This window comes from Zootoca vivipara, chromosome 16 (assembly GCF_965207765.1).
Source record: "Zootoca vivipara chromosome 16, rZooViv2.hap1.1, whole genome shotgun sequence".
Lineage (NCBI taxonomy): Eukaryota > Metazoa > Chordata > Lepidosauria > Squamata > Lacertidae > Zootoca > Zootoca vivipara.
In genome coordinates this window covers 8,804,859-8,829,093 of record NC_142599.1, presented here as the reverse complement: position 1 = coordinate 8,829,093, position 24,235 = coordinate 8,804,859, and the positions used below count along the sequence as shown (strand labels likewise).

General features: G+C 42.2%; 1 protein-coding gene across 7 annotated transcripts in view; it reads right to left on the bottom strand.

The window, feature by feature from the left end:
- The window catches only part of SFSWAP (splicing factor SWAP), a 96,222-nt gene that overhangs the window by 7,093 nt on the left and 64,894 nt on the right, over positions 1-24,235 (bottom strand). For all 7 annotated transcript variants that reach the window (XM_035099213.3, XM_088659754.1, XM_035099207.3 and 4 more), the window contains 2 exons: positions 14,024-14,295; positions 9,090-9,215 (listed from right to left, as the gene is read on the bottom strand). In XM_035099213.3, the coding sequence (XP_034955104.1) occupies positions 9,090-9,215; positions 14,024-14,295 (398 nt within the window). The remainder of the gene's footprint in view (positions 1-9,089; positions 9,216-14,023; positions 14,296-24,235) is intronic.

The window sequence follows — 24,235 nt, the reverse complement described above, 5'->3', positions numbered from 1 at the left end:
CCATGATGAGAAGAGAGCCAGCTACAAATCCCTTTCCACCCTCTTCAACACACTAAAATATCCCTCTGACATACACCCAGAGCTCAGCGCTCTTTCCTTATAGCTCACCAGAATATGTGAGACTGTCTGAAGTGGGCACAGCTCATATTAGCACATTCTGGTCCCAGCATAGATCCCTTCCAGGAAGTGTATAAAGCTACAGAAGCTAGGGCTGGGCAGAATACTGATATATCATCCAAAACCGGTTTGAAGTCCAAATTGTGAATGTGGTTTCAAAATTTTTGACCTGGCAATATATTGCGAATCCTGGTGCGCATGTGTGTGTGTGTGAATGTATGCTATGGAAAAATCAAAATGTGGGGAAAACTGTGAAGCCAGCCAATGCATTTCTCGATTCCTGCAGCAGCCCCTGTTAACTCTGCCGGCTAATCTGTCCTCTGGCTGACATTCCTGTACATCCTAACCCTCTGCTTGAAGATCTATGTCATGGGTAGGCAAACTAAAACCCAGGGGCCGGATCCGGCCCAATCACCTTCTCAATCCGGCCCGCAAATCAGCGTGTTTTTACATGAGTAGAATGTGTCTTTTTATTTAAAATGCATCTCTGGGTTATTTGTGGGGCATAGGAATTTGTTCATTCCCCCCCCCCAAGTATTTTCTTTGGTTGTCAGACACCTAATCTATGAAGGCACCATCTGTGCCCATGGCACAGCCCATTTTGGGGAGCCCCCACACCTAGACAATATAGCCAACATGCAGACTTTGCAGCTTTGTTACACAGTTGTGCACACTGTGTTTTTACATAAGATGGCCTCTTAAATCCAAGAAACACAGGGTTATTCTTATAAAAAGCTTCAAAATAAAACAACATTTCGCATGGGAATATAAAAACACTAATTCAAACCATCTCGCTGCAGCAGTCAACATGAGGTTGTTTTGAATTGGTAATGTAACTGGCAGACATAAGTGAAAATTGCTAGCATAGGAGGCAGAAGTTTTATGGGCACATAAAACCCTTTTTACTGTAGATTTAACAAAAGGACAAAACAAAGTACACGGCAATTTATCACAGGGCTGAGACAGCTACCAGCCTTGTAGCATACAGCTTCCATGATAGCGTCTGTCTCCAAGGGATGACTCGTGCCACATACTCTCGGTGAAGTTGTCCCAATTGCTTCATCAGGACATTCAACTCAGGGGCAGACCAGCATGCATTTCCTGATGAGGCAAGGGGAGAGGCTAGCTCTGGCCAGGAAGTGCAATTCCCAGGGGAGTATCTTTCTTCTAGGAAAAGAGACTGCCACCTACTGGACAGAGGGAAGACAACCCAGTATTCTGCACTACTGGTAGGCAACAAAGCAGGGAGAACTTCTAGATCAATGTTTCCCAAAATGGGCGATACTGCCTGTCAGAGGCGCTGATGCGGCTACTCTAGAGTAACGACTCCTCGCAGCATAGTCCTTTTAGACTTTTATTAAGTGCTGATTATTTACAGTGCTCAGAGCGATCTATATACATGCTTTCGGTCAGGTGTCAGAACCTCCGAATGGAGATTGGCGCGTTTTCTTCCAGCAAAGAAGCTTTGGGAGACCCATCCTCTTCCCCCTACGTTTTCTGCGCAATTCCGGCGTCGGGGGAATTGGCCTTCCCCCCGGGCTCCCCCTTTCCTGTCCCACCTGGGTCAGTGGCTCCGCAACCTTGCCTGAGCCTCGGGCACCACTTCCTGATTCTCCGCTGGAGGCAGAGCTCTCCCTGCTCTCCCCAGCGCTTGGGGATGGGCTGGAACTTAAGATGGGAGGGACCTTCCGGTATCCCCTGTCCCTCACACTGCCCCTTGGGCATGCTGGAATCCAAGGGGGGCAGTAGTAGCCTTAGGTGCAATTGGGGGACATTGAATAGAAATAAGGGGGTGGTGGTGGAAACATAGAGAAAGAAGAGGTTTTTGAAACAGGTTTCATCTGTTGTATAACAATGCTTACCGCCAGGTCGGGTGCCATTGTGGGACGGCAACAACACCTCCCCTGGATTCAGCAGTCGTGCTGGAGGTGAGGGGTTTTTCCCCATGCTTGGGTGAACCCTTTTAGTCTTCACCCATGCCCAGGAAGTGGGCCGCAACTTGCCTGACTATTTGGCCAATGGCAGGTAGGCTGCGGTGTTGGCCCTGTGCCTGGGGCGGATCGGACCGAGCGAGCAAGCTTCACTTGGGTCCACCCCATGGGGCCTAGTCCCCCTCATCATCCAGCTTTGAAAAACCATGTGTAGATAGGTAGAAATACAGATACATAAAAGAACTCAAATTTGTCACTGCATCTTCCTGTTTGTTTGCTTAAAGAAAATAAGATTTCCAGGGGGGCGCAGAGCAATTTTTTTTTCCTAAAAGGGGGGGGGGTAGGCCAAATAAGTTTGGGGACCTCTGTTTAGATATTGCACCTGAATTTCAAGTACCCGTTGAATGCCATGCTACCACAAGTAGTAGCACAGCTAAAAGCTCTAGAGTTTATAGGCGGGACCATGGCTGCAGTAGGCCTGAAGTTCAACCTCCTTGGCATCACTACCACCACCTCAATTAATATAGCACTTAAATGCCATAATAGGCTTCTAAGAAGTTTAAAAACCAGGAACATAGAAAGCTGTCTTATAACTGAGCCATACCACTGGAGGAAATGGTATTCTCTACACTGACCAGAAGTGGCTCTTCAGGGTTTCAGACAGGAGTACTCTCCCAGTCCTACCTGCAGATGCTGGGGATAGAAGCTGGAACTGCATGCAAATGAGATGATCTACTATTGAGTTACATCACTTCCCCAGCATAAAAACCAATTGTGCAAAGTTTAAATATAACCATCCATAATTAAAATATTAAAAAAAAACATCAGCAAGAACTTTCTGACAGTAAGAGCTGTTCAACAGTGGAACAGTCTCCCTTGGGAGGTTGTGAACTCTCTTTCATTGGAGATTTTTAAAGCAGAGGTTGGGTAGCCACATCTGTCATGGATGCTTTAGTTGAGATTCCCGCATTGTGGGAAGTTGGACTAGACGACCCTCAGGTCACCCCCTTCCAAATCTATAATTCTATTGTTCTAATTCCACTCAAAAGATTAAAATTAGCAGCCATATTAAAATACTTTTTAAAAAAATCAATCCCATTAAAAACAGCACATAAATGAAAAGAGGACACTCAGGTCAATAGGACACTGTGGGATTTGACATCTTTCCGCGGAGCCTGCAAGATGGAGCTGTTCCGCTAGGCCTTTGGTCCGGGCCCAGTCTGACCCCATTCTTTCCATGAAACCCTGTATGTAAGTGGCCCCCTTGGCCCTTTCTATCAGCCCATATGGGACCAGCATGGGTGACCGGGCCTGGCAAATATTTAATATTCCTACCTTCATGGCTGTGATTTGTGGGTTGGCCACTTAATTTTATTCTGATTTTACTGTGATTTTGAGCTGTGTTTTAATCAATTGTTTGATTTTGTGTTTTTAATGTATTATATACTTGGTGTTAGCCACCCTGAGCCTGGCCTTGGTCAGGGAGCGCAGGTTATAACAACAACAACAACAACAACAACAATAATTAGAGATGCCTGTGTAAACAGGCACATCTTCAAAAGCTGGTGGAATGCCAAAAGAGATAAGAACATAATAATAGCTTGCTGGATCAGGACAACGGCCATCTAGTTCAGCATCCTGTTTTCACAGTGGCCAACCAGATGCCCCTTGTATTTCAGCAGGGAGTGTAGTCATGTCTCTATCTGAGATTCTGGGGAGCTGCTGCCAATCAGAGCACGCAATACTGGGCTACATGCCCTAATACAGGAGTTCACAATGTGAACCTAGACCTGAGGGGGAATAGCATCATTCACTCATGCTCTCTTAAATAGAAACTGAAGAATCTGTCCTGGGAACCAAGAGTGTCAACACTCCTTTTGGAGAAGCGGAACATGCATAATGATGCTCTAAATAAAACTAAACAGTAGCTCCTACACCAGAAACTCTGCAGGCTGACAGCACGCAACGCAACCATATTAGAGCTGCTTTAGCAATCCTGCTGTGACAGCTTCTTACACAGCCGGCTGATTGTGTACAGCTGCCACCACACGCAAGATTATAAGCAGGCTGTCTGAAAAATGGCATTTGCACCGATAAGGGGGAGAAAAGCTTGAATCTTCCACATGGTTGGCAGCTGCAGTTTCTTCTGTTGGTTTTCCAACACTTGCCCAGGTGCCCAACACAGACCAGCTGCATAGACTTTTTACAGGCCACCCTGAGCAACCTAACAACTTGCCAGCATCAAATTTCTTTTAATTAAGATTACCAGTTCAACCTTCTAAGCTGTAACTCAACACATTTACACTTCTCTTGCCTGCTGTGTTGTGTTTTCCTTTTTTTTTTACAAGTATGATGAACAACCCCAAGTATTAACCTTAGCTGTGGCAGCCAAGGTGCCTTGCTCTAACTTTTTACAAGCTATACACTTGAGGCAATTGTGTGAGGTTGATTGCTTTTACGGGGCCCGCAAAAAACTGCAAAGTGTCATTTTCTAAATGTATTTGCAGCAGATGAAAAGAACTGTCTCCATGGAATTGTCCCCCCTATTAAAATCCCGACTAATGAACTGTTTTAAAAAGCACTTGCTAACCGAAGGATCACCTTCAATCTGAAAAGTCAGAGCTATCCATGGAGTGAGCGTACCACCTCCTGCGCATTTCTTTCTGAGCCACCCCATTAGCTGTTTTTGGAGGACAGAATAGTTTAAGGAACAAGTTAGATAAGCAAGTTTGCATAAGCCCCCAGGTTTTCTGAAAGTCACACCCACATCTTACCATTAAAGCACTAATAAGCCACTTTAACAGTACAGTAATGGCTTCCAGGGAACTGACATTTCCAAAGGTGCTAACAGTGAGGAGGCACCGAATCCCATCACAGAGCTGCAATTCCCAGAGTGGTTTAAAAATCAATGCCTCTTCCCAGGGAACTCTGGATACTCAAGCACAGGCATGACCAAATTTGGCCCTCCAGCTGTTTTGGGACTACAATTCCCATCATCCCTGACCACTGGTCCTGTTAGCTAGGGATGATGAGAGTTGTAGTCCCAAAACAGCTGGAGGGACAAATTTGGCCATGCCTGCTGTAGCTCCGGGAGGGGAGCAGGAGTTTCCTAACAACTCTCCTTACAAACGACACTTACCAGGATCCTTTGGGGGAAGCCATGACTGTTCACATAGTATAGTGCTTTAAATATAAGGTGTAGATATTGTACAAGCGTTCGGAACATCACAACTGGACTTCTGTACATAGCTGCCAAGTTATCCCTTTTTTACAGGGATTTTCCCTTATGCTGAATAGGCTTCCTCGCGAGAAAAGCGAAAACTTGGCAGCTATGCTTCTGTAATGCACTCTAAGTGGGGGCTTTGTTTGGGACTGGTTTGGAAACTTGCAGCTGGTGCAGAAAGCTGTGCGTAAATCTGGAGACAAACAGGTTGCACTTATGGTGGAGGAAGTGCGCTTGCTGGGCTGTGTTCAAGGTCTCGTTGCCATCATTTTAAACCATAAACTCAGAAATAGGTTGCCTGAAGGCCCACCTACTCCTGGATAGACACGGTACGAGATTTTATGAAGAAATTTTATTTGTGGCACCACGGAACATCATAGGGCGGTAACACAAAAACAAGGATTTTTGGCCATTGCCCTGCACTGGAATGATCTTCCCTCTACCATAAATTAAGCATCATCCAGCAGTTGCCTCACTTGATTGGTAGCGTATTTGCCTACTGTTTTTGCTGACTCGCAAGACTAGACTATTTTATTACTTGATTTCTGTTTTCTAATCTTTTTCTGTTCAAATGCTTGTATTTTTCTACACCACTTGAAGAGATATTAAATATTAAAAGGCTTGTAAACGCCTTTAAATAAATAATACTGCCTCTGACACTGGAGCTAGAGGAAACTTTTGGTCAAAAGTTCACCAACCAAGATGTACACAGAAGCAAGTACATTGGGAGGCCAAGTGGCAAATTAATAACAATGCCTGGCTACCCAGCTCACATCTCATTGGGAAAGCAACAGCAAAAAGTATAAGCCACAGGAAAGAACACAGCATTCCCCTCGACCTCTCAGTGGCTTCTGATACCATCAACCATGGTACCCTTCTGAAGCAGCTGTCAGTTAGGGGTCAGTAGCACCATTTTGTGGTAGTTCCGGTCCTACTTGGATGAATGTTTCCAGACGGGGTAAGCTGTCAATGTGGGGTTTCTCAGGGTTCGATTTTATCCCCTATTGCTTTTAAAAATCTACATGAAAACACTGAGTGGGGTTATCCGGAGGTTTGCGGTATGTTGTCAGCAATATGCTGACAACATACAGCTCTTTTCCATTATATTTGCAGGTGAGGCAGGGGACATGCTGGACCATTGTCTTGCCTCAGTAATGGACTGGATGAAAGCCAAGAAGCTGAAGCTCAATCCAGATGAGACAAAAAACCCCACCCCCCAAAGCCTCAATGCAGTTTAGTTTTTAGACACCATTCGCTCCAATTAAAAAAACGTAACTTCAAAATATATTAACATAAGATCATCACCTTTTTAAAGCTAGGCTTTCTGTACCCTTTGCGTGTGATCTGGGCACGGGCGAAGGAGGGGAAACAGGCAACAAGCACAGAAACCAAACAGGCCTACTTAAAGTAAGTTGATTTCTATGCTCAAGTGTGTCGGAAGCAACTTTCAAGAATCATATATCACATGCTGAGACGGATCGTCACCTGAACAGAGAAAAGTAAACCAAGCACTAGCAGTACCGACAAGAAATATGCAGATAATTATGGTAGTCCGTAATATACAGAAAAGGTTGAGGGAAGGAAATATTAATTCTGTTTCTATGGTGAATGTGATTTCAGCAGTATATGCTTACCACGGACGCCTGCTTGTAAAACCCCGTGGCATTTCTCAGAGATTACAGGGAGGGAAACCATTTTTTCTGGTCATTTATTTGCATGAAAAATTTAGCACTCTTATGATAGGGAATGGGATGCGGGTGGCACTGTGGGTTAAACCACAGAGCCTAGGGCTTGCCGATCAGAAGGTCGGCGGTTCGAATTCCTGCGACGGGGTGAGCTCCCATTGCTCGGTACCAGCTCCTGCCCACCTAGCAGTTCGAAAGCACGTCAAAGTGCAAGTAGATAAAGTGCTGCTCTGGTTCACCACAAGCGGCTTTGTCATGCTGGCCACATGACCTGGAAGCTGTACGCCGGTTCCCTCGGCCAATAACACGAGATGAGCGCCGCAACCCCAGAGTCGATCACGACTGGACCTAATGGTCAGGGGTCCCTTTACCTTTTTTTTTATGATAGGGAAGCCAATCTAGGGCCTATGTGTGCCTTCACTTCTCCTTCTTCATCTGGATAGAAAGCCAAATATAATGCAATACAGTACCAAGTTGAATCTGTAACAGGATAGTCAGAGACTATTAAAATGGAGGGTTCTGAGAGATCTATGGCACAGGTTTTGTGCCAGTTCACTTATTACCCAAAGGCTTACCCTCTCTCAGAGTACAAAACTGTTCATGCTAGAGTATGTTGACAACCTAGCATGAAGAGAATGCACTCAAGTCTAACTTCTATTTATTTTTAATGTCTAAGACAATTTACTGGCATTATGCTCAAAATGCGGATATTCTGTGAATGACACATTTATGTCTTAGATAAGACACATATTTATCCCGTCTGTTCCAGCTTGCCACCAGTTAACTGGCAAGTGATTTCTGCAACTCAAAGCTTTTCAGAAAAAAAGAGACTGCTGGCAACCCACAAATACCCAGACATTGTCCAGAAAGCTGATAATCCAATGCACACAGAGTACTGGGATGGGTAGGCTCCTGTGTTATTAAGGAACCATAGCTATGTGTTCCTATGACCATGTGTATTACCACTGTAGGATTTATTGTTTGGCCATTATTAATTATCCTCATTATCTCCTCAGCCATCAGCTTTGTGGCATGCATGTTGCTTGCCTCCATTTCGGTCTTTTATGTACAACGAGAAAGATGAAAAGGGTAAAATAATTTTTATTTACTTTCTGAGATCACAGAGCAAATCATGCAGTCACAACACAGCAGTTAGCAAAACTATAAAAGGGAAAGGACTTTTAAGCTGTCAGTGGCAGATGTCCCCAACAGATATAAAAATCAACAGCTTGGAAAGTGGCAGTCTGCAACTTCAGGGGGAAACACCCCCCCCCGGACTACTCACAAATCTACCACATACATGAACAGTGCTGGACTCTCAACAACACACTTCTTTTATAATAGATCCAGTGCACAGGTTGTGTAACCAGGAAGTTGATAAGCCCAAGATGAATATAAAAACATAAGGCCCTTTCTTCTGTTCAACTCTGCCAAGCAACTGTTGGATGCTATACATCCAGTTTGATAGTACTTTTTACTTCTTTTGCACAGAAAAGACTATGAAGGCTGTGATGTTCCTTGTTACAAGGAACCACTTTGAAATTAGGAAGGTGCATGCCCCCCCCCCGATACTTTGGATTCCTAACTTCCAACATTTCCAGCCAGCTGCAAGCTGGAATTTAACGAAGAATACCTCTAACATTTCGAAAGACAAATGTGCTTTAGAACATTACAGCTAAATTTCTGCAATGGGGCTGCTGTTGCATTAATTCATTTTTTTTTAAAGTTGCATGTTATTTTAAGTAATTGCAATAATCATACAAGGCCTTTCTTCTTGTGCGCCCTGCACGACAGGTCTGGAGGATGGCAACACCCTCCCGCCAGCTGGTGCCTTCATTCTGTATCTTTAGGTACCAGGCAAAAACATTCCTCTTCTCCTGGGGCTTTTGACTAATCAACCTACTCATGGCCTTTTAAGCTCCGTGTGTGTGTGGTGTGTGTGTTGCAGTTTTGTTTGTCATTATGTAACATTGTGTTTTTATATTGTAAACCTCCCAGTGATACCTAGATGAAGGATGGCATTTCAAACAAGCAAGCAATGTTGTAAGCCACTTTGCAAATAGGAATATTTTAAAGAAATAAAAAGCCAAAAAAAAGGCCAGGGAAACCTTCAACTGAAACACAGCCTCATACCTGGAACGTGTGCGCCGCCTACTCATTCCTGGACTGTTGCTGACACGATATGCAGTTGGGACGCTCCTCTCCTCCCTCCGCCTTTCAGGTGTGTGAGCTCTTCTCCTGGGTGATCTTGAGCGAGACCTGAACAGGAGGCAGAAGGGGGAAATGTTAAAAATCCCGAGCAGGAAGGGATGGGCCTTAATTTCACTACCTGATTTCAGTAGGCATACATTCTCTTCAAACCTCATTACAAGATGTACATCCTGTTACACCACAAATAGCCAGAGCAGTACCTATTTATCTACTTGCACTTTTGATGTCCTTTAGAACTGCTAGGTGGGCAGGAGCTGGGACCGAGCAACGGGAGCTCACCCCGTCGCGGGGATTCGAACCGCCGACCTTCTGATTGGCAAGCCCTAGGCTCTGTGGTTTAACCCACAGCGCCACCCATGTCCCATGGGTCTCTTACAACTCTACAATTCTATGACAACATATTGTTCACTGGAGATACTGTCAGCTTCTCGAGGGTCCTTCTTCCACACACACACACACCTGTTTTGAGTTCCCAATTATTTGATTCCAAAGCCATATGCATTTTAAGATTTATAAGTAGTGATTTGATATGTTAAGCAGGTGAGCAAAGGAAGCTGCCTTATACTGAATTAGACCACTGGTCCATCTAGCTCAATACTGCCTACCCAGACTGGCAGCAGCACTCCAGAATTTCAGACACGGTTATTTCACAGTGCTAACCTAGAGGTGATAAGATTTTTTTTTCTTGGGGGGGGGGGGGAGCTGCTATGTACTGCACTGCAGAGTGACTGCAGTATCCCTTGGAAATCTGATCTTATCCCCGATCTTTCACAGAAGGGCGGTGATAGCAGTAATGCTAAAGAGGGATAAAAACCAAGACTGAAGAAGCTGGAGATCAGTCAGACACCTTGATGCTCTAGCAGGATTTTCCTCTAAAGGGGTTCAGTAGTCATATCTTTGCACTAATGAAGCTGCCTAAGAGCTCCTGCATTCAGATGCTGCTCAGCCATGGCTCCATGCTCTATATCACTGCAGATTCTGGGATGTGATATCATAGAATCATAGAGTTGGAAGAGACAACAAGGGCCATCCAGTCCAACCCCCTGCCAAGCAGGAAACACCATCAAAGCATTCCTGACATATGGCCGTCAAGCCTCTGCTTAAATACCTCCAAAGGAGGAGACTCCACCACACTCCTTGGCAGCAAGTTCCACTGTCGAACAGCTCTTACTGTCAGGATGTTCTTCCTAATGTTTAGGTGGAATCTTCTTTCTTGTAGTTTGAATCCATTGCTCTGTGTCCGCTGCTCTGGAGCAGCAGAAAACAACCCTTCTTCCTCCTCTATATGACATCCTTTTATATATTTGAACATGGCTATCATATCACCCCTTAACCTTCTCTTCTCCAGGCTAAACATACCCAGCTCCCTAAGCCATTCCTCATAAGGCATCGTTTCCAGGCCTTTGACCATTTTGGTTGCCCTCCTCTGGACACATTCAAGCTTGTCAGTATCATTTTTGAACTGTGGTGCCTAGAACTGGACACAGATATGGATGCACACACTTCACCTTCATAATAATAGTAATAAATGGGCTGCTATGGGAAGTTAAAGAGGGTCACTGAAAGGGCTAAGATCCCACAACTGCCGCTGAATTTTTAAGGGGAGCGTGATTTCAACTGTTTCAGCCTACAAGGACTCAGACAAATAAGGAAGCTATTTCGAAAGTAGGTGTGTCATGTTCTTTGATTTCAAGTGGTTCTGCTTTTTTTCTGGGGGTACGCATACCCGTAAACATTTTGTGAATCTTTGTACTTTTGTCCATTTACTGTATTTATTTTTCCCGATTTGAACTATAAAATGGTTATTTTCTTGAGAGTACCCCTAAACATTTTTATAGAAAACCCCCCACTATCATCTATCTATCTATCTATCTATCTATCTATCTATCTATCTATCTATCTATCTATCTATCTATCTATCTATAAACCAACACAGCTTTGACTATGGTGCTTTCCTGCCCCGCCCCACAGTATTAAATAGAGAAGAGCTGCTTTTACTAGCTTGAATAAAAGCCTTATTTTAACATGATAAAATCTGAGGATATTATTTGATAAGGTGTGAAATATTAATAAGGCCTTCCCTTTCAATTGTGTTGCTAAACAAGGTCTGTTTAAAGTTCTATTATGTTGGAAAGATTTGGCATATAATCCTACATCTTAAGAAGCAGCATTGGTGCGAAAATATGTTGCCTCCAAGGGAAATGAATGGATTTCGAAGCAACGCAGCACACAAATTTGTACCATTTTAACAAAGGGAAACCATTTTGCGCCCTAGCCTAGTTGATTCTTTGAAACCGAGACAATAAGCATGTTAACTTTAACTATGCTAATCAGCTAATCTTAAAAGTAATCCTTTAATCATGCCTCTCTCTGCTAATTACTATACAGGGTTTGTTAGCTGGGTAAACAGAGTAGGTGGCTTAGCAAGTAATCTATTACTGAAGTACATAAAGAAAATTAATGTGAAATGAAATTCCTGGCTCAACTGAAATGCAAACCTGGGAGTCCGACAATCCTCCACATCCATTTATCAGGAGCAGCCTGAGATAGATAGGCCCCCAGAGCAAGTGTCGTATCTTTCTGTAGGTGGGACTTTGTGAACAAGTAGCCTGAGGATTTTCAGGTGTAAAATCTAACTGCAAAATTAAATCACTCACTGTGTAACCATTTATTTTTATGATCTTATCTCTGCCCCCACCCATACAATGCCAACAAACTTTGTAAGCAAAAATAAAGAACATTAACATATTCATAATTAATATGTTCCTTATTTGTATTAACGGTGAGTTTTCTCAACCAGGATACCATGCATTAGGTATTCCAAGACTGACGGTTCACAGCTACTAAACCACTGTATTGTTGAGATCCATTTTATGCTCATGTGTGAGACCAACCGAGCAAACAAACAAGGATCAGGTGCTGGATTCAGCTCAACAAAAGGGCCCCCAAAGTGATCATTTTTCCTACGTGTTAGGGAAACAGATCCTCCGCTGGGGCATGAGCCAATAGGGAAAAGCTGGAATGAGTCTAGAAAGGTAATAAGGAAAGAAAACCTGAGGTTTTCCCTCACAGTAATGTATCATGGTGAAATGCAGAAGGTTCACTTTACCAGCTGGTGAAAGACAAGAGACATTTTTATTCCAGCAGGCTTTTTGCCTGCTAAGTATATTCTGTTTTATATAAAGGTTATGCTTTTATCTGTGGTCTGGCTGCATTTTTAATGCTGCCTTGCTAGCATACTTAATGTGTATTAAAATGTCTTTTATTGTTTTGTTATGACATTTTGATTTTAAATTGTTGTAAGCTGCCCTGAGTGGCGCTTCAGCACTATAAAGGCAGGACGAAAATTTCTACCGAAATGAATTCATATTTGCTATCCATGAATGGCTTTGTTATGCAGCAAAAATCTCTACAGGGAAAAGTTGATTAAAATGGGCTGTATATGCTGCACATATGGTCTGATTTGCAGACTAGCACCTGGTCTTTGAGGAATCTGGTTAATATAAGATAGGAATCCAGACCCCTCAAGATCCTTGCTTCCTCTCCCCCCCCCCAATATCTTCCCACTGGCAACAGGTCCAATGGGAACAAGTGACTTAGCACTTGTACAACCATTCCCTTGTCATGTTCTCTTTGTGTCTGACCCTTTTGAGCACATTTTCACACTTCTATCTAAAGTGGTGTGGTCCTTTAAAAGTCCAGTAGCACTTTAGAGACCAACTAAGTTTGTCATTGGTATGAGCTTTCATGTGCATGCACACTTCTTCAGTTGTAACTGTAGTTCTAAGCGAAGAGCTATCAGGTTTCCAAGGTGCATCTGAAGCTGCATGAGGTCTGAGGAACTATTTGCTGCCAGAGGCCCTCTAGCCCCATATATGCTAGCGCTGGAACACAGGAAGCTGCCTTTTATTACTGTAGGTTGTATTATTTGTCTGACTAGCTCAGGTCTGTGTACACTAGTCTTTCCCAATTTGATGCCCTATAGATGTTTTGAACTACAACTCCCATCATCCCTGATCAAGGGCCATGCTGGCTGTGGCTGATGGGAGCTTTAGTCAAAAAACATGAAACACATCTATTTCACAGAGTGGTAAATATATGCTGAGAGCACACAAAACTTTACTAGGGCTCTGTTATGCAAGGAATGCGCCTTGTTCCGAATAGCACCACATTCCCACACGTTGGTTTTTTGTTTTGTTTTTTAGAACAAGACCATGCCTGCTTTAAAAATTGGCATGGTAACTCAGTGAAGAAGAAGAAGAAGAGGAAGAGGAAGAGGAAGAGGAAGAGGAAGAAGAAGAAGAAGAAGAAGAAGAAGAAGAAGAAGAAGAAGAAGAAGAAGAAGAGCAGCAGCAGCAGCAGCAGGATGCCCCTAGAAGGACTCTGAATATCACTTTGTGCAAGGTATGAATTGTGCACAGTGCCATTTGTTCCAAAAGCCCTTTAATCTAATCTGATAGCTTTCAAACACACAGACTACCCGATCTTCTTGAGGTAAATTAGTCCTAAAGGTTGTTTAACCAAATCAAAACAAAGTTTTAACACCAGTTCCTAACAAAATGTGTGCCAACTAGTTACAAATAACTTATTGGAACAAAACCAAGTTAAGTTGTGCCCCTGAAAGCAAAAGCAAAACTGCTGGGCGGCTATGCTGTGCCCAAGCGCACAAGTACAAAAACAAAACATGCATTTGCTTCAAGCATTAGAAGTTTTAGGCAATACATCATAAATTGTAATCTAATCTGAACCTGGTGAATAAATAGCATGTATGGCAGCCTCACAAAGACGGCACCTCTGAGGAAAAAGAAATGAGCATAGAAAAGCACTTAACAATAACATCAGTTCAGAAAACCCACCTGGAATGCCGGACAGTTCTATAGGCAGTGGGAAGTGAGTGCTTGGCTTTTGAATGTGACCGAACCCTGGATTTAGACGAAGAGTGATATTTGGAAGGAGGCGACCTTGACCTTGACCGGGATCTTTTCTTGTGCTTTTTTTTCTTTTTCTCCCGCTCTTCTTCCCTGGGCAGATCTCTGCTTCTGCTTGAAGGCCTTTCAGGTGCCTTTGCTTCCAAGGTTGGCAATGTCCTGATGCCAGTCAACAGGGGACACGGCATGTTACCAACAGTCTGAAATAAAGCCGGGTAGGTTTTAGCATTGTGTCAATATGTACACAGTATTTACATTAGTTTGGAAGTCTAGGTTAAAATCGAAAAAAACCCTCTGCAGTCCCTTGTTAATCTTTGACCAGTTATTGGCCTAAGTCTCCTAACTGTAAAAAGGGATCATTATTGACTGCTTGTTCCATGGCTGCTCTGAGAATGGAGATGGAGGAAACATTTTGCATATTTAACAGTGATAAACTGAAGAAGTCAGCCCAGGATTTTTAAGTTAATTATGAATGAAGTTGAGTTCCTGTGCTCATCAAATCAGGCTCAATTCAACAATTTGGCCCATCACATGACCTGTAAAGGAACACCAACTCAATGGTGTAACGTTATGTTTCCACAAGGGCCGACATTGCTGCCAAAATCCAGCATCGTCTGAGCTCTGCGAGTGCGGCTTTCTCCCGATTGAAGTGCAGAGTGTTTGAGGACCAGGGCATTCGCAGGGAAACCAAAATGCTTGTTTACAAAGCTACTGTACTACCAACCTTACTGTATGCTTGTGAAACATGGACTACATAAACCCCATCTCCAACTCCTTGAAAGATTCTATCAATGGTATCTCCCAAAAATTCTACACATCACTTGGGAAGACAAGCAAACTAATGCCAGTGTACTGGAAGAAGCAAAGATCACCAGTGTTGAAGCAACTATTCTTCAACATCAACTTCTTCCAAAGCAACTACTCTATTCTGAACTTAAAAATGGAAAGTGTAATGCTGATGGTTAACAAAAGAGGTTTAAAGACTCTCAAGGCAAATCTTTAAATATGTAGTATAAACACCAACAATTGGGAAACACTGGCCTGCGAGTGCTCCAGTTGGAGAACAGCCTTTACCAAAGATGTCATGGACTCTGAAGACACTCAAACTCAGGACGAAAGCGAGTTCCAAGAGGAAGGCATGTTTGGCAAACCCTCACCATGATCAACTCCCGCGCAGAAACCTATGGCCTCTTTGTAGAAGGACATGTAGATCCAGAATTAGCTTCCACAATCACTTACGGACTCACTGTTAAAATTGTGTTCATGGAAGACAATATTACTCAGCTACGAGTGATCACCAAAGAAGAAAGAAAAGGAAGGCTTGCCACTAGCAATGAGCCCCATCACATTCAGCTTCCCACTTCTAAGTCAAAAGTATCCAGACAAGAATTGACTAAGTAGGAACTGAATATGCTGAATCATTGGACATCACCTAAGAGTTGGAACCCGGAAGTGGGTCACACTTTGACCTAAGATGAGAGGAATAACACCAGTGTTGTATCTACATCTCTTACTAGAATATTTCTAACAAAAAGCTTCTATCCTTGTCAGAAGCGTAACTCAGCAGAGGTCCTAACAGGTAACGAACATGTTGCAAAACTTTACACCAGAGCACAAAAGTCAGTAGCTGACATCTCTCCACCCTTCCTACATTGTAGGTCAGGGAAGTTTGTTGTAGTGACTTTGTATTACATGATAAATGTGTGACTGGCTAGATGAAGTTACTTTACAAAAAGAAGCAGAGGAGGTTTGTAATGGTAGATCCGGCATCTACTTTAGATATCTAGCTTCCAAACAAGAGTAGAGAGCAGAATGATTAAAGTGCTCTACTGCCTCACTGTGATACCCACTGCACTTTCAACTTTCAAATGGAAATGAAGTGGGCACAAAGCTTAATCAGCACCTCCTGAAATCACATTTATTCACTTATTACTGTTTCTTTCAGAATTCTGCTCAATGTATTGTTTCAGGATGCAAGCGGCCTTGGAATTTGTAAAGGAGTGTATAATTTTTTTTAAGGAAATAAAATAAATGTAGTGCAGCTATCTTCCACTCTTTCAAACCCAAGGCCCATCTAGAACACCAGCCTATAACATGGGATCCACATTTAATATTTTTACTCCACATACCCATCTTTCAAGTTGTTTTTGAGAGCTAGACAGACTAGAGGGAAAGGATCTTAATAACTGTACAAAAGATAAAAGTATTGGTAGGCAAGAATGATGTTGTATTTGCTGAATTTTGATCTTTCATTGCTTCTTGACATTTTGGGAAGAGACTCAAATAAATAAATAAACTCACTATTATTATTACTCTGTCCTTTTTCCCATTTGGATGCTACTTTCTTCTCATTTTCTCAATCTTATTCTAACAAGGTCACTTTCTAAAAGGGACTGAAGCACAGCAACATTTATCTGCTGCAGCCAGTCTGCAAGGCTTGGGAAAAGTGGACAATCTTGCTGAGAGCAAGAGCTGACCCAATAAAAAGGAATAATCTGTACTTTATGTGCTGGTTTTGATGAGACACCTCACACCCAGCAAGACAGCATATAACTTTCTAATTTTCACAAGCATTGCATACATATTCAGCAGTAATTCCTCAGCCACATAAACGGTTTCATCTTCAGAAGCCTATGTAATTTCTCACCTGCCCCCCCCATAAAAAACCACCAGGTTTCTCAACCACCCTTCACATTCAAATGGGATAGTAATGTAAAGTTATACTTGTTTCACAATGCAGCTGACATATTCCTGATGAAAAAGTAAATTACATATAAAGCTTTTCTACAATGAGTCAAAATGTCAGTACTGTCTACATTTGATGGTGGGCAGCTCTCCAGGGTTTCATACAAGGGGCTTTCCCACTTCTACCTGGACAGGCTAAGGATAAGCCTCTCCCCCATCCTGTCCACACACACGGACACCTAATGTTCAGCGAATGCAACAAGGTTAAACTTAGACATGGTACTACCTCAATCAAGTCACAGTTGCCACAATGATCTTCCAACATGAACCTGTGCTGGTATAAATATATAATAATATGTATGAGATACCCTTGAAATGGTTTTATCCAACCAACACCCATGTGAAGTTAAATGAACATTCTAACATTCCTGACACTGGAAGCACTGGCACTTCACACTAAACCATGTTTTACTGCTAGTACATAAACTGGAACAAGACTAATTAAAAAATCCTAGGGTTTGGCCACTCCCCCTCCCAATTCCTTCTGCGTGGTTGGGAGCAGCAATTCACTAGCATTTCGTTTCACTTTCCTCTGAAATTTTCCCCGAACCAAATCCAGGGCATATCACAAATTCTGGTTAGTTAAATAAGCCTGCTGATCAGAGACTGGCATCATCATCTTTCTTTATTCGACCGTCAGTCAGAAAAGATACATTTCTCAGTACAAAGTTAAAACATCTAAGACATCTAAAAACTAAAATGAAACATGGGCAGCACTAAGAAAGGCTATACAGATAAACCCGCATCAATGCAGTCGATTTTACTCTTACGACGCTTGAGAGCTAGGAAGAGAAATTTGGCCACCAAGAAAGCTGTTTTCCCAGTGGGATTATTCAACAAATGTACTAGAGACTGGCAAGAGTCTGGATTAACACCATGGTCTCTGTTCATAGGCAGCAAACCAAGATTAACTGAAATGAAATACTAGCCAAGTTCTTATCCACACAGTGTAGGAGGAGGAAAAGGGAGCTTATGAGCCCGAGGCTTCAGTCTGCCTCGTTCCAGTTTGTGCATGCAAGTGATATAGTGCTATGCGCAAACTGGACCATTAAGGAACACTAAAACCTGGTTTGTCACCGAACATCAACTCAGAGACCTGCAGACACTAACAGATCCCTGCCAAGTACACCTGCATAGCAACATGCATTTGTTGCATTCCCCCCTATATTTTTCATTTGTAAACTTAAAATAAAGAAGTTACAGGTAGGTAGCCGTGTTGGTCTGAGTCGAAGCAAAATAGAAAAAAATTCCTTCAGTAGCACCTTAAAGACAACTAAGTTTTTATGGTATCTGAAGAAGTGTGCATGCACATGAAAGCTCATACCAAAATAAAAACTTAGTTGGTCTTTAAGGTGCTACTGAAGGATTTTTTTCTATTTTAAAATAAAGAAGTAATTTATAAAGTGTCCCTAAACTCCAGTCAATTTAATATAGCATAGTGTACCAGGAAAGCTGCAAATTGCCATTGTGCCTCTACAAAAACAAAAACTAGCACTACAGGCCTTCCTCCTCCTCCAACAGCCACCTCCCCTATGAAATGCTCCATTAAGATCTCATCTGCTATTTTAAGCTGGAGAAATTCTATGCATCTGCTATAAACCAGGACTGGGGAACATGTGGCCCCTTTAATTGTTGTTGGACTCCAGCAACCCCAGCCAGCATGGACAACCGTCAGGGATGATGGGAGTTGCAGTCAGACATCAACTGAAGGGTCACTGCTTCCCAACTTTGCCTATCTTATCCTTGCATTACTTAACATGGAAAGGCTTAGAAGAATTTTATTAAGAATCTCTTACAATAAAGAAAACCAATTAAAAATGATGGCTCTAAGATTGCCTCCTGTCTCTTCAGCTGTGATTATGTTGGACAATACACAAAGGTAATGGAAAGACAAATTTCAGATATGAGGGAGACATATCTCTCTTTGAGTGCTAATTGACAGTGGTTTTTTATGACCGTGCTTCGGGGGGGGGGGGAGCTCCACACAGTAGTAAAGCTACCCTATGGTAATTTTGCTTCAAGGACCATAAAGAATTTTACAGCACTGCCATGTGAATTAAATGCAACTATCCTCCTCATCTCAGGATGACTGGCTTACTGGAGGCTCCTAGCAAATAAAACAAGCAAAAATGGAAGGCACAAATGTTAAAAGCAATGAATCAGAACTGAAAGGGCTTCAGTGAAAAGAATATGAGATGCTGACAATGTAAACAGATAATTGAGACATAAGCAGAATACACAGAATAAGTCCACTGGTGCACATATTGTTTTTAGTAGTAACAAATGCTGAAGTTGTCTTTGTATTTACACTTATTTATAAAAATATTTCTAGATTGCTATTCATACAAAATTATCAGAGCAGTTTGCAATAATCTTATATAAAACAATGTATTTTAAACTATATAAAGAGATCATCTATTACTTCTCATTCACATGTTTTTCTCTCTCTCGACCATATTTGTATTACCTCAAATGGTTTATATCCCCCTTCCAACGTCAGGATTTCCGCCCCTTTGCTCAAAATACTCTGTTACACTACACACCTTCCAAATCCAAATCCAGGTATGGCTGGAAATGACTTCCGAGCCTAAAATCCTGGGGAGCTGCTGCCAGCCAGTGTGCACAGTACTAAGCTAGATGGATCAATGGTCTGATTCCGTATAAGGCACTTCCCATGTTCCCCTGCAATGAGCTTGTGGTTTTTAAACATGGAAGGACTGCCTGAAACAAGGAAGAAAATAGGCTGCTTAAGCAAGGGTTTTGATTCTGAGGAGTCATGCAGCACACCCAGCAGCAGAATTGGTCCTTCCAGACAACTGCCACCAAGCTGGGCAATAACAGAATGTTGTGGCTTAGCTTTAATATTCAGAGAATGGAAATGCTCTCCAAAGTCAACTGAAAAAAGGGGGCTGATGGGCGGTCTGTTGGTCTTCTAAGGTGACCTTTTCTAATCTAACACAAATGCAAACATTCCTGCAATATTCACAAAAAGTGCTGACTTCTTCTGATGCGAAAAATCTGAGAGTTGTCAGAAGGAGAACTTCAAAGCGGATATGCAATTTCCATTACTCTAGCTGTGCCCTGGAATTACTTCAGGCCTATGCTGAAATTCTACCCACTGGTGTGCCTTGAAGCTCTGCAAGACCTCTAAGGTACAGGATCAATAAGAAATTGTGTTTCAAAAAGCTGTAAGAGGACATGGTAATTGCTGGATGTATTGAACACTTCTAACTTTAGCCGCCTCTTAAGAGGTTCTTCTAGCACATCCCTACATTGAAAAAAAAAGTGAAAGGTTCACCTTGCAAAGAAGGGTTAAAACCACAATTGCAAACACACAAAAAGATACCCATGTCTTAGGAGCATTTAATGGATGTTCCACATGGTTCTGCACAAGAGATTTGAATTGTTGCTATTAATATTATGTTTGCAGCCACAATCAATAATTTTATTATTATTTAGTATTTCAAAGTCAGCAGGTGATTCTGAGTACCCCAGATAACTCAGTTGGGATGTACCATATGCATCTTGGTTTCACGTGAAATATGAATGAATCCCAAGACAGCGTCCTGGAGGGGCTGTCTCAACAGGGCTGGGGGGCCAGGTTGAGGTGCCCGAAGATGTCCCTGGGGAAGGCCCCAGCAGGTTAATGTGAGTCACATCAGGACCCTATGAGTCATGTGAGTTGTGAGTTTGTGGGTGAGTAACTTGATCCTGAGGAGGGGCCCACTGGATTGCCATGCTACTGGCCCCCACCAACCTCTGCTGACAAGCCAGCCCCCCACCCAGGAAGCACCCCATGTCCAGTATGAAACCTCCTCCATCATCTAGGATACAGAGATGCAAGCACCAGTGTAAACGGACAGCCCAGCCCCTTAGATCGGGAATCCCCAAACTGCGGCCCTCCAGATGTTTTGGCCTACAACTCTCATGATCCCTAGCTAACAGGACCAGTGGTCGGGGAAGAAGGGAATTGTAGTCCAAAACATCTGGAGGGCCGAAGTTTGGGGATGCCTGCCTTAGATGAAGTTCCTGTTTGGAGGCGCAAACCCAGACCCCATGCTGCATGCTGTGCTGAAGTCAAGACCACTCCTCTTTTATTACAGAATCCCAGGGGGCGTGTCAACTGTTGGAACAATGTTTTAGCTCACCTGGACATGATCTGCACCTGCTGTATTGGTGATCCTTGCTCTGCTTTTGCACAGTACTGAGCAATCATGTCTATAGTCGTAAATAAGATCTGGGTTCTGAAGGAGCCAGAACACTCGGGTCCACATTTGCATGGCCTGTTCCCTCCTCAACATGTTATAATTCAACACTTCTGAATTAAATCAGTTTCCCATTACATATGAACCAAGAAACTATATATACTATGAAATTATAAATATACATTTTAAGTGGTATATTTGTAAGAAATAAAATTAACCATAGCAAAAATAAAATAAAATATGCATTCCAGCTTTTTATCATACTAAAAACTTCCACTGGACACACGTGCACTCTCAAGGCATACCTCAAATCGTGCTCTGAATCACAGCCTTTTGCAGTAAGGATGCCTTTAATACTACACAACTTGACACACACTCTAGTTTTAAAAGCCCTGGTACATTTGAAATGCCATAAAATTCAATGCTTCTTTGTTTGGGGAATGTTCCTCTATGGCAATTAGCAAAAGGTGGGGGGGGGGGAGGGAGAGACAGACAGAGTGTCATAGAGTCATTTAATTACTATTCAAAGGAAAAGGGAAATAATTTCAAACTGTAAGATTATTCAAACTACATAGATTGGTCTTGTTAATATGATTTTGCATCAATCCAAAAGATAGCAACTGGGACTATACTTTAGACGTGCCCTACTGACTGTGTGCACCTTTTTATTAAATTTTTCTTGGAAAAAACACTATGTCCCACTAAATATCAAACACAAGTCCAAAGTCTCTCTGGGAGCGGAGTATCAAACAAGTAGTTCAGACTAATGCTGTAAATGCTTTTTTCTGGATGCAACGAGGATATATTTAATAATCCAATCCTAAAATGTAGTAAACTACTGTACTGAATTTATTTTCATGACCACCATGGTAAAAATGAAAAACATGAGAAATCAAAAGATTAAGATCCCATTTTGAGCACTGTATTAAAGACTTGTACTTTATTATTAAATTGAAGTATTACTGTCAACAGTATTTGGAACAGAGCCCCTTCAGATACTGATATTGTAAGAAACTGGTCAAAGAGAACAGCCCTGAAAAAAGTCAGATTTTAGAAACTTAAAAGGGCAGAAGACCAGAGAAATGGGAAGCTGAGATAAAGCGGTAGAGATTTTCAATATATGAAAGGAGCAGAAAAAAATGACCTGTATTTTGAATGGCATTTTCTGAGGTTTCACAGCTGAATCTCAAGAAAGGCTGGGGCAGGGAATCAAAGTGGGTCCCCAGTGCTGAGATATCTGGCAGGGGAGCACAGAAGCTCTCATTAAAATGCCAAACTATTCCCTGAAGTGTAGCTGATAGAACTGCACAAGAGACAAGTCAGGGCAGAAGAAGTATAAAACTGGGGGGGGGGGGCGCACAATAACAGAGACACATAGAAGCTTTCCATTACTTCTACCACCTGTGGAAATTAGCTGTGACCAGAGTTATCAACGAGGAGAGGTGCCAAGGAATGCAAAGCAGCTATCTGAACAGTTACCATGTTAACAAAATGCACAACTTGGTTGCTCTGCTAATACCTTTTCGATTTGATTTTCAGATTGCAGGAGAGAAATCAGGATTAATCCATATAAAAGTTCAGGGGAAAAACAAAAACCCCTTCATTTACCCTCCCCCCCCCAACAGCAGAATTCAGAAAATGCACTGTGATAAAACTTCTAAAGACAAAATGGAACCCTTCCCCACATTATTTTTCTTTCTTGGAAATAATAATAACTTGGAAATAAAGTAGCCTAAAAAATTGTTGCAGCCCTCTTAAAGCCCTGGTTTCAGCTTCTAGAGTAAACAAGATTTTTTCCCCTGAGCAGAGAAGGAGGAAAGGCTACTCTTGACAAAAATGCGGTGACAGCAAAAGCAAAAACCAAATATTTTGTTTTGTTTGTTTCAGGCAAGTAGTCCTGAAAATGTCAGAAACTAGAGCACAGAAACATTATTATCAGTCGTCTCAGGGGAATCAATATTTTGTTTGAAGGCATAAAAATATCTGACACAGTTCAAACACAAACAATGTTAGTTTTAGTTCAATAATACTGTGGTAAGATCTGATAAGAAGTGCTTCATTTTGGTACCTTTCCACACAGCGTACCTTTCCACCACATCTAGTGATTCAGTGTTGGGAGAAGTTATGGGTTTAAAAAAAGCGTCAAAACCATATGGAGTCCAAGAAGAATCCAGGTGGTTTTCATATTATAAATAGTGTGTGTGTGTGTGTGTGTGTGTGTGTGTGTGTGTGTGTGTGTGTGTAAGAGACAGACAGCCACCAAGAATGGATGGGAAGAAGAGAAAAGGATGAGCTTTTGACCTACATAATTAGCAAATATGTTAGCTACAGCATTTCTGAGATAATTCCAATGTACTGCTTAGAACATAACTTCTGCTGGTTGCTATGTTAAAAGCGCGATTTTTTAAAAAAATCTCCATCCACATGGAGCCATACAGTGTACCTTAAGCAGACCTGAACTGTTTCAGGTACCACTGCAAATTGACTGCACTTGTGGTTGTGTACACACACACACACGGCCACACTGAAAATCAGGAATGTGTGAAGACACGGTTTCTAAGGATGAGGAAATGGGAAGCTGTAGCCACCAGAGTCTAGAAGGTCAACAGTAAGGATGAACTGAAAACTATCTCAGAGAGGTTAATGAAAAGCATACACTAGAGAAGCGATAAAATAAAAGCAAGAAATTACTGGATTCCCTGCTTACCTTTGGAAAGTTCCAAGGCTGCCCCATACTTCTGCACAAATATGTTACAAGAGTTATTTCAATAAAAAAGTCAGGGGACAGATCTCTCTTGAGCTCTTAGAGGCATTTATTTAATCAATTCTCCTCCTCTGAATGTCAATTATGCCTCCTTTATGAGGAATGCAGGCTTTGCTCCAATGCCTATTATGGGCAGAAACCATTTACTGTAGTCTAGTTATCGACGTACCTAGTTGATATACAGTGAATGGAAAGTGTAAGCTAAGCCTCAGATGTGAGGCAGGGTAAGTGTATACTAACATTTATAAACATGTAGCAAATCAGGTTTATTATGACTGTATTAGAAAATACAAAAGAGAAGTTGATAACAGAGACTCCCCCCCCCCAACAAAACAAAACAAGCAGATGGTGTATAGTTTATCCACTGCTGATGTTGGAATTTTAATTCACTGGGTTGATAAGGCAATTTGAATACCCTTCCAGAAA